This window comes from Clytia hemisphaerica, unplaced genomic scaffold (assembly GCF_902728285.1).
Source record: "Clytia hemisphaerica strain Z4C2 unplaced genomic scaffold, Clytia hemisphaerica genome assembly, whole genome shotgun sequence".
NCBI lineage: Eukaryota > Metazoa > Cnidaria > Hydrozoa > Leptothecata > Clytiidae > Clytia > Clytia hemisphaerica.
The window spans coordinates 264,078-274,558 of NW_027104424.1; the positions used below are offsets into that span (position 1 = coordinate 264,078).

Sequence of the window (10,481 nt, forward strand, 5' to 3'; positions counted from 1 at the left end):
GAAAAAAAGAAATTTCCCAAAAAAGGGATGTTCCACCAGTGGGATTTTAGGGGAATTTTTCCTGAGGCATAACCATCCTATAGAGAAGGTCTGGAGAAAGTTTCAGCTAGATCTTATTGTTTTCCCGTAAATTATGCTAAACGACCCCACTACAAGCGTGAAGTCTGCACACACACTCAGAGTGTAATGTTTTTGACATTTATTTTTACGGCTTCAAGAGCAAAAATACACCACCACCCTGTAAGGGATTGTTGTTCGATGCTCAAATGATAACAAACGTCCAAAGTAAAGTTTTATTGATGAAATTTCTTGAAAAATTCTTTTACTTCATATTCAATTTCTTGAGTTGTGGAGCAGTTTTCATTTTCAACAACAACATTTACATTTTCATTAAAACTTTCTTTATCATTTTCTTCTGTTGCAGCAGTATATCTTTCATATTTTCTAGGATTTTCATTGAAATGTTTAAGGGCGTCCAAACACAATTCGGGTGGAAGATGTTGTAAAAGACTTATGTAGTCTTTGTTTTTTATCATTGTAAATATTTGACCAAAATTGTCTACCTTGATCGTAACATCTTTGCAGAGTTCAAGTTCTTGATGCATGTCTGATAGTAAGAACTGTCTCATATCATTCAAAATTTCCTCCATTTTGGTGATAACTAACTCCTTGGTCATTCCTGATACTCCAGCAATGATATTGATCTTCACATTAAAATAATATGGAACGAAACCACTCTCAAAGGTACTCAACAACCATGAAAATAAAATTTGCAATGGTAAAAGTAAGGAATCTTCATCAAAAACATCCCAAACAGAATCTCCAGGTGGAAATTCCTCAGCAATCCAAAACATTGCAGTCTTGGCAATGAAAGAACTGATTTCTTCTGTATCAATTGGCTTGATCCATTTCACAAACATGATTTTAAAAACCATGTAAACAAAATTTTGATTCTGACTGCGTAATTTAACAAGTTCGCGCTCTGTTTGAGAGAAAGCATAACGCATTTCAGTGGTATCCAGATGTAGCTTGTTTTTCTTTGACGGTTTGGGAATAACATAACTTCCAGATTTCATGAGTTGCTCACAAATAGCGTATGATGGCCAGTTTTTTGGTCTCCTCAACCAGTCCTTGGCAATTTGAGACTGCCAGGCCAATTTCACAATAATGACAGTATCAAAAGAAATTTTGAGCTTTGGTTCCTCTTTTACCTTAACAAGGATTTCGGACGCGACAGAGGATTTGGTGACTTCGCAAGCGAGATTCTCAACTTTAATATCACATTTCGGAACACCAAACATTGCACCAAAAAGCAAAGGGTATTCGTTGTCGACATCTTGAAATGCTACTTTCTGTTGAGCAATTTGTTTCGCTCTAAATGGCTTTAAAAATCCACCGAGTGAAATTAATTCTCCATAATATTCTTCAAAATCTTCTTTGTCAACATTCCAGCCAATTGATATGCTATCATTGATTAGATCTTTTGTAAACTCAATTTGAACAAAGCCCTGTTCAGAATCGATTTCTTTTACCAAATGCTTCTTATCCTCTGGTATCTAAACAAAAATTTGCAAAATAAACATAGTTAACTAATTTTCAAAGGTTTATTTATAAAATTATTTTCCAAAAATTCTAAGTGCCACATCTACCCTTCATATTATTAAAATATTGAAAATAGTGCTAGTAATTTAGTTGTATTTATAATTTTCAATATATTGTGAACACTTGGAATGAATCCTTATAAAGAACTAAAAAATACTTTAAAATAATGTTATTTATGGTAATTTGTTTGCTTTTTATAATATATGGAAGAAAATGCCCATTCATGCATTCACGCAAACCGCTAGGAGGGAAGATGGAAGATTGAAATAGAAAGAATTAATAAATGAAAGCAAGTAGTGAAATTAGACATTTAAAGAGCTTTTAAAATAATTAAAAATATGCAAGTTTATACCTGAAAGAGACAATATTCGATATCCACTTCAATTTCTTGATTCAAACCACTTGGAAACTCATCATTCTTTTGAAAAACTCTTGCCAAAGTTGCACCCTCTATAGCACTGCCAGCAAGCTGAATATTCTTCTTTGCATTTGGATGATTCTTTGTGGCAGTTCCATTCCATAAAAATTTTTGAAGGCCAGCATGTAATGCTTTTCGAAAACGTTCATCTAATTCAAAAAGCTCTTGAAAAGTAGAAAAAGTTGTTTCTTTTTCAAAATTTGCAGCTGCCATTCTTAGTTTTAATCTGAATTAAAGGACTTATCATACAGCTATTTATATCAAAGGTTTTGTTTTTACATAAGTGTTTTCGTTTCATTTCAGACACATATTTCATATCAGACAGTCTTGCTATTGTTATATTGTGATGATGTAAGCAAAAAATGTTTTTCTTTTCCTCTTTCTGACAAATCTTGCTCCACATACGTGTCAATCCAATGCGAAAAAGCTTGTGAATTAGAATTGATGAGTAAGCAAATGATATCACTCTTATTTAAAAACAAAACCTTTAATGTCAAAAAATCAAAGAAAAACAGTCTGATAAGGAAATCTTTTATTATGATTTTTGTTATCAAAAACTGAGTGATAAACATCGAACAGTAGAATATTCACTATTTACTTAACATTAAGGGAACTTCCCTTTTCAACATTGTGGGGAATTCCCTAAGCTATGAAAATTTACTTATCTCAATTATCTATGATTGTTGAGCCTTATTAAAATACTATTTGTCTTTTCATCCATTAAATAGTCCTTGAGTTTAAGATGTCCAAATAACTAATAGTGTTCAATGTCTTGATAAAGAGGGAAAACAGAGGAAATAAGTAATTATTCAACACGTTTTTTTCTTGCTTACAAATGTGTTTTTCTATTAAGATTCTAAGAATTTAGAGGGGAAATTTAAGCCCATTTTGTCATCTTAAATTTCCCCACTGAACTGCACTGAATTCTAAGAATCTGAATAGAAAAACACACTGTCAGAAAGAAAAAAACGTGTTGAGTAATTACACATGTCACTCTTGTTTAATCAATGAGTGCAAAGGACAAATACACCTTGTTTTTTTTAAGAAACTAGTTTTACCAAGCAGCCTCAATGTTTCTTAAGAAATCGGCCTTTTGAGCCTTAAATGTTTCTTACATGTTTCTAAACTTTTTGACATAATCAGCCTATTTTTCATGCAAAGAAAAAAAACATTTGTTTTGATTGGTTCTTAAAAAACCGAATTAAAAAATGTTATTTTCTCATTCTCAGCCTCAGCTTGTTTCTTAGATGTTTTTTAGTCTTTAGGCATTTTGAGCCTCGTGTTTCTTAAAATCGTGTTTCTTGAAAAAAACAAAATGTGTAGACAATATATTGTTATTACTTTTCATAAAAATAACTCTTTCAAACAAGAAATTAGAAAGGCAACCAGTCCTGTATTTTTATAATCTGATGTATACAGGACGTGTCAGGGCTGTGATGCAGATTTCTGCCTCCAAAAATTTACAGTAGGAAATTCGAATTTAGCGCTGTCATCATTTAATAAAGTTAAAATAACTAAAGAAAGTTGCGTCTTTTCTAAGAAAGTGAAATAATAACAGAATTTGATTGGCTGTGTTTTTAACTGTCGTTTGGAGCTTGGAAATTCAAACTTACAGCCCAAACCATGTTATTCATCATTAGTATATAAAAGAAGAAATCATAGCATATATATTTCCAGACTACCTTAAGGAAACTAATTTTTGAAGGAACTAATTTTTGCGGATTTAGGCTCAGACCGTAAAATTAAGTTCCCGTAAAATTTTTCAAATGTGAAAAACAAAGGTTGAATAATTCACAGTACGGCTCTAATTTTCTTTCAAGTGAGAAATCTGCAAAATTAAGTTCCCGTAAATATTAAATATTAAATCTTGAACTGCGAACCGCAAAAATTAGTTCCCGCAAAAAATAGTTCCCTTAAGGTAACAAGAAAATGTGAGATACAAAAAACTAAAGCAGTATAACAAAAACAGTTTTTAAATAGTAAGCGGGGGGGGGGCAGAAGGCGCTAATTAATTTTCTCAAAATTTTCCATCCAGGCCATTCTTATTCTACCCCCCCCCCCCAATTTATTTATGTTTTTGAAAGTAAGCCTCCTCTTCAAAAATTTTTCACCGAGGATATTTTTATTCCACCCCCCCCTCACTTATCAAGTTTTGAGAATTTTTCCATCCATCCTGCTTATTGGAAACCCCCCCGTTGATTAGGTACCCAAGAGTATATAGAACCTTTTTAAATGTCAACATTTTGTAAATGGTATGGAAAAGCATTGTTTTCCTATATTGCAGTTTTTTATATTGTATTGTGAAAGCAAAGAGACTTTATCGTCTGAATCTACGTTTTAATCGTTTGAGTTCATGTTCAACTTTTTTCCCACTTCTCTGGACTTCACTAACCACGCTTTCTTTAACATGGTTAACCTCGTGTTCAACTTTTTTCCCACTTCTCTGGACTTCACTCACCACGCTTTCTTTAACACGGTCAACCTCATTTTCAACTTTCTTTGAACTGCGGTCAATTTCTTTCTCAGCTCGCTCTGTGAACCTGTCAAGTTCTTTTTCGACTTTCTTTAAGCTGCGGTCAATTTCTTTCTCAGCTCGCTCTGTGAGCCTGTCAAGTTCATTTTCAACTGTCTTTGAACCGCGGTCAATTTCTTTCTCAGCTCGCTCTGTGAACCTGTCAAGTTCTTTTTCAACTTTCTTTAAGCTGCGGTCAATTTCTTTCTCAGCCCGCTCTATGAGCCTATCAAGTTCTTTCTCAATTTTCTCATGGATGACATCCCAGCCAATTTCAGCAAAATAAAAAGCAATAATATCCAAAATCAATTCTTTTGGTAGTATCTTCAACGCTTCTTTATAATTCTTGTCCTTTATCAATGTTAAAATTTTGTTCATCTTTTCTGCCCAAATGAAGATATCTTTAGCAACAGCAAGCTCTCGGTCAATATCTGAGGGTATAAATTGTTGTAAATCCCCCAAAACTTCTCCAATGTTTGTAATGATAAGTTGCTTTGTTTGATCTGACATCCCCTCAATAATATTGGACTTTTCATTGAAGTAGTACGGCATTGTATCTTTACTGAAGGCTTCAAGCAGCCAAGAAAATAGTTTCTTCAAGGGAGTTACCAAGCACTCACTATCCACAACATCCCACATAGAATTTTCAGGTGGAAATTCCTCAGCAATCCAAAACATTGCAGTTTTGGCAATGAAAGAACTGATTTCTTCTGTATCAATTGGCTTGATCCATTTCACAAACATGATTTTAAAAACCATGTACACAAAATTTTGATTCTGACTGCGTAATTTAACAAGTTTGCGCTCTGTTTGAGAATATGCATAGCGCATTTCAGTAGTGTTTGGGTCAAACTTATTTTTTCTTGATGGTTTGGCAATGACAACACTACTAGAACCCAAAATTTGTTGACAGACAGCATGCGATGGCCAGTTTTTAGGTCTATTCAACCAATCGTTGCCTATTTGAGAATGCCATGATAGCCCAACAACCACAACAGTATCAAAAGAAATTTTAAGTTTTCTTTCACCCTTCACTTCTAAAACGTATTCTGAGGAAACAGAAGATTTTGTGATCTCATTAGCAATTGGCTTGAGGTCCACATTTCTCTTCTTAACATTATAAACCGCAGCAGCCATCAAACGGAGTCCTTGTTTCTCATCACGATAAGCTACTTTCTTCTTAGCAATTGATTTGATTTTGAACGGTAGAAAATAGCCTTCTGGAGATTTCACCTCTTTGTAAACTTCATCAAATTCATATTGGTCAAGATTCCAACCAATGCTTTTAATGTCATCAAACAGATCTTCTTGAAGCTTCATTTTTATGTATCCTTGATCTGCCTCAATATCTTGGATAAGATCTTGCTTTGATTCTGGTAACTAGAAACAAACACATAGTATATTAAGTTTTTTTATTTTTTAAGAATATGAAACGTCAAAACAAAAAGAATCAAAATGGTCCTTAAATAAAAATGAATTCAAAATGTTTATTTCAAACTAAACTTGACGAAAATCCTGACATTAATCTAATTAATTTACATTTAGTTTGTATAAAAAACCCAGTAGCCCTTCGTTGCTTTTTATTGTTAAAAACAATAGTTTTATTTCAATCATAGTACGAAAAGGGGTCTGACCCCCCTCTTGGCATCCACCCTAACCTTTAAAAATGTCAATTACCTAAGATTTTAAGATAGCTAACAAATGTATATATGTGAATTATCTTTAGAGAGAGAGCGAGCGAAATAATAAACTTCTTTCATCTTTTTGACTCAAACTACTCAACAGAAAACTACATTTCATAAAAAACAAAATTTCGTAACAGTGCTTGAAAATAATCTACATCCTCCGCCTTTTTCATGCAAATTTCTGATCCCCCTCCTTCTTCATTTTTTCAGAAGGTGTCACCCCCTAAAGAAAGAGAGGGAGGAACTATGTTAATACATTCCATTGCATTATAAAATGGAGATGGAATCTTTTCTAAATTGAAAAAAATAGTAAAAAGGTAAAAATAAGAAGATTTGCATCAATATAGTCAATATTTTACGTAGAGAGCCCAGGAATCTAGGACTTTTAGACTGTCTTGTGATTGTTTTCACAAGGTCAATGGCCAGCTGAATGGGCTATATATGAACTGAACAACACATTGGAAGGAGCAGGGATTCAAACTGTAAGCCTATGGTGTGTAATGCTTACACTTTTAACCACATGGTCATTTCTCCTTGAAATGAAGTGAAGTAAAGTTTATTGAAAAAGATGTGTTAGTATACCTTGAGATACATGAACTCAATGTCCACTTCTATCTCTTGGTTCAAACCACTTGGAAACTCATCATTCTTTTGAAAAACTCTTGCCAAAGATGCACCCTCTATAGCACTGCCAGCAAGCTGGATATTTTTCTTTGCATTTGGGTGTTTCCTTGTGACACTTCCATTCCATAAAAATTTTTGAAGGCCAGCATGAAGAGTTTCACGAAATCTCTCATCTAAATTAAAGAATTCTTGCAGCAAAGCAAATTTTTTATCATTTGTAGAACTTGACACAGCCATCTTGTTTCTTACTTCACCAGCCAATGCCATAAAACATATAGCAGACAAAACCTTTATAAGCATCCTTTTTATGAAAAATCTTGTTAATTGATCATACTACTAGAACAAAAATAATAATACAAAAACTTGTTTTGATTAAAAACATTTATTTTAAATAAAATCATAGTTGTTAAGAGGGGAATTACAAAGGTTATTCCCCTATTATTAATCCTCAATTTAGTAATAATATAGTATATATAGTCCAGGGAAAGTTTGCTAAAAGTGAATACAATTGTGCATTTTTGACTAGAAAGCATGAAATTTGGTACAGTGGTACCTTAGGGGGTAAGAAACATTTTAAGCCTCTACCCACTTCCGAAACAATTGTTTGTGTATTTTACAGACCAGAATGCCTCCCAGGCAAGAAACATGTCATATGATATATCATCGTTGGAAAGGTTTTCCCACTGATTCTAAAAAAACATCACAACATATATCTGCATGGACTGGGTCCGAGTTATAGGCTACGGAAGTAATTTGCAGACTAGTCTGCATGCCCAAATTTTTTTTTTTTTGTTCCAAAACATGTCATATCATATACCGTTGGAAAGGTTTTTTTATACTGATTCTAAAAATCATCATGATCTGCATCTCAAAATGGACTGGGTCTGGGTCCGTGAAATAAGCCATAGGAGTAATTTATGAAACCTATGTATGGTGGCTCATGAGTATCATTATACAAAAGAAAAAGGGAAGTGTAAATTAAATTCTACCTTGAAAATGCATTTACAAAAGCATTTGCAAAATTAGCTAATGATACTAAAGGGGCCAATGATAATTTTCTGAATACAAAAAATGTACTTCAATTTTCAATTCAATTTTACACGGGGGGGGAGGTACTTTGGCAAAATGCCCTTAGGGTCTCTTTTTCAAACCCTTGGAAGTCCTTCAAAGGGGTACAAAAATCATTAAAAAGCAAATTGAGTCTCCATAAAAGGGTTCCAAAATTACCAAAATCAAAATTTGGCTCGCTCAAAAGGTTAAATTCTTACAGTTTAGTCCGAAATTTGAAAATTTTGGCTGAAATTTTGGGCAAGTCTCTCTAAGGGTGGTAAAAACATCAAAACATGGACAAAATCTTTGAAATTCAGTCTCTAAGGTCGATTTTCAAACCCCTGGTATTTTACAAATATATATACAATTTCTAAAAGCATTTGCAATCAACTATGATATTTTAAATGGTCCAATGAAAACTTATCTCGCTATTCTTATTTTGTTTACAAATCGATGATACTGATGGTCCAGCGGGTGGCCAATGGCATTGAAATATTATTCTAGCCGTTTAGGCATATTCCAAGATGACGAGTATTTAAAACGTCAAAATCTAACCACGTGCTTTCCAAGTGCTTAATCGAAGTTTGCGCCGTGTACCATGGTTTCAGCCCACTTTTCAGGTGCCCCCATTGAAGCATGTTGCCCCCATTGAAGCATGCTGCCCCTAATGAGTTAGGTCCCCTTGAGAAATTGCTTTCAGTTAGGTACCCCCATTCAGCCGATAATTTTTTTGAACTGACACTTTTTGTTCTTTTGTATACCAGAAGATTGTAATCAGTTATGAGTGTGAGTGTTAAACGGTTAAACAGAGCCAAAAACACAACTAGATATCATGTTTGCTTACTCTTATCCTTCAGTTTTATCTTCTCTATGCTAGCAGGAGAAGCGCACTCGCATGAGAAAAGCTTTGTTTTTATACCTACTATAAAGATGGCGGCTATAAATAAAAACAATCACATTTAAAAATGTAGCAAACGATGACGTGATGCCGGGAAACAAAAGAAACAAGAGAATCGGATGGGGAAACTGGGTGCTGCAGTAAAAAAACTGAATAATTTGAAAATTTTGAAATATTCAATTCGGAAAATATACACAGCCCCAAGAGCCTCCATCAAAACAGCTAGGTACCCCCCATGAATAGGTAACCCCAAAGATTTGCAAAATATTACCCCTAACCTGGAATAGGTGCCCTTTAGATTTCTGGGGGGGCTGAAACCATAACTGTACAATGCAGACCAGAAAACACAGCAACATATTATATTACATTACCGTCAACTGCTCTAACTTGGGACTATCTGACAAAACATGGGATGGCAATTCAGCCACCATTTCACCAAACCTCAAAAGTCATTTGATTTGAGTTAATGAACTGCGTATTAAAAAATTCACAATTTCTTTTTCGCACCGAGTAGGCTTTTAAATTGAAATATGAGAAAAATCCGTAGTGGAACACACGCAAATGTTTGACAGAAAGTAGTATGATTGATAAACTTGGTGGAGTTATCAAAACAAATTTGTTTTCAAAGAGATTTAACAGTAAGTGAAAATACAGGCCAGATATCAACCAGTCCCATGTTTCGACCAATCGTCCCAAGTTAGAGCAGTAAGACGGTATATTAATTACAAGCTTATATTATCAATAATACACTGTTATTGCTATATGCATGTTACCGTCAACTGCTCTAACTTGGGACGATTGGTCGAAACATGGGATTGTTGCATATCTGGTCTGTATTTTCACTTACTGTAAAATTGAAAAAGAAATTGTGTATATATTTTTTAAGACGCCGTTCATTAAGTCAAATCAAATGACTTTGGAGGTTCGGTGAAATGGTGGCCGAATTGTCGTCCCATGTTTTGTCATATAGTCCCAAGTTAGAGCAGTTGACGGTATATATAATGTTGTATGTAAGTATAATACATATTACAATTCCCATCGCCTGAAAACTAGCTTTCTCAAGAAAATGATAGTTACAGCTATTTTCGTTCAAAAGATTCATAAACCTTTTTGCCTTTCCATCCACCATCTTGAATTGTATGCAAAAATAGAGGAACGAAAAAGTCGTGGTTGGATTTAGTTGGAAAATATGCAAAACATATGCAAGTTTACACAGTCACAAAGATTAAAAAGACAAAAAAGCATCTTATAAAGAAATATTATAATCATTAACAATAAAAGATGGAATTTCTTAATCCAAAAAGAAATATTTACAGAACAACAAAAGCCTTTTAGAAATTTGTTCTTAAAGACATTGCATATTCTGTTTTCATGCCATTAAAGAATTCCACCAAGACAGAGTACACACATCAAACTTTCAAAACACGCAAATTGAAAGCAGTAATAATGACGTCACACATTCAGCGGGTTCAAATCAATGTTTTGATTTGATCGTCTGACGGTTCTATTCCCAGGAGAATAATTTACTATCAGCCGAATAAGGAATATTTCTGTCCTTCGCGGGTGATTTTTCAGCTTGAGTTTATGTCTAATGTTATGGTTTTTTGAAGTGCTTGTTCTAAGAGATGAGCGAATTTGATTATTTCTAGTTTTCAACCCTTACCAAAATATTGACTAGAAAAGTATACTTTC

At 33.8% G+C, this 10,481-nt stretch overlaps 2 protein-coding genes across 2 annotated transcripts; both read right to left on the bottom strand.

Annotated features, from left to right (window-relative positions):
• Nucleotides 1-206: 206 nt before the first annotated feature.
• Nucleotides 207-2,303, bottom strand: LOC136820418 (uncharacterized). Its single transcript, XM_067076602.1, has 2 exons — nt 1,955-2,303; nt 207-1,556 (listed from the first exon to the last, which is right to left on the bottom strand). The coding sequence occupies exons 1-2, from the start codon at nt 2,231-2,233 to the stop codon at nt 294-296; spliced, it is 1,542 nt and encodes a 513-aa protein (XP_066932703.1). The 5' UTR covers nt 2,234-2,303; the 3' UTR covers nt 207-293.
• Nucleotides 2,304-4,114: 1,811 nt separating this feature from the next.
• Nucleotides 4,115-7,210, bottom strand: LOC136820414 (uncharacterized). The gene is made up of 2 exons (XM_067076597.1): nt 6,800-7,210; nt 4,115-5,912 (listed from the first exon to the last, which is right to left on the bottom strand). The coding sequence occupies exons 1-2, from the start codon at nt 7,139-7,141 to the stop codon at nt 4,338-4,340; spliced, it is 1,917 nt and encodes a 638-aa protein (XP_066932698.1). The 5' UTR covers nt 7,142-7,210; the 3' UTR covers nt 4,115-4,337.
• Between the last annotated feature and the right edge of the window lie 3,271 nt (nt 7,211-10,481).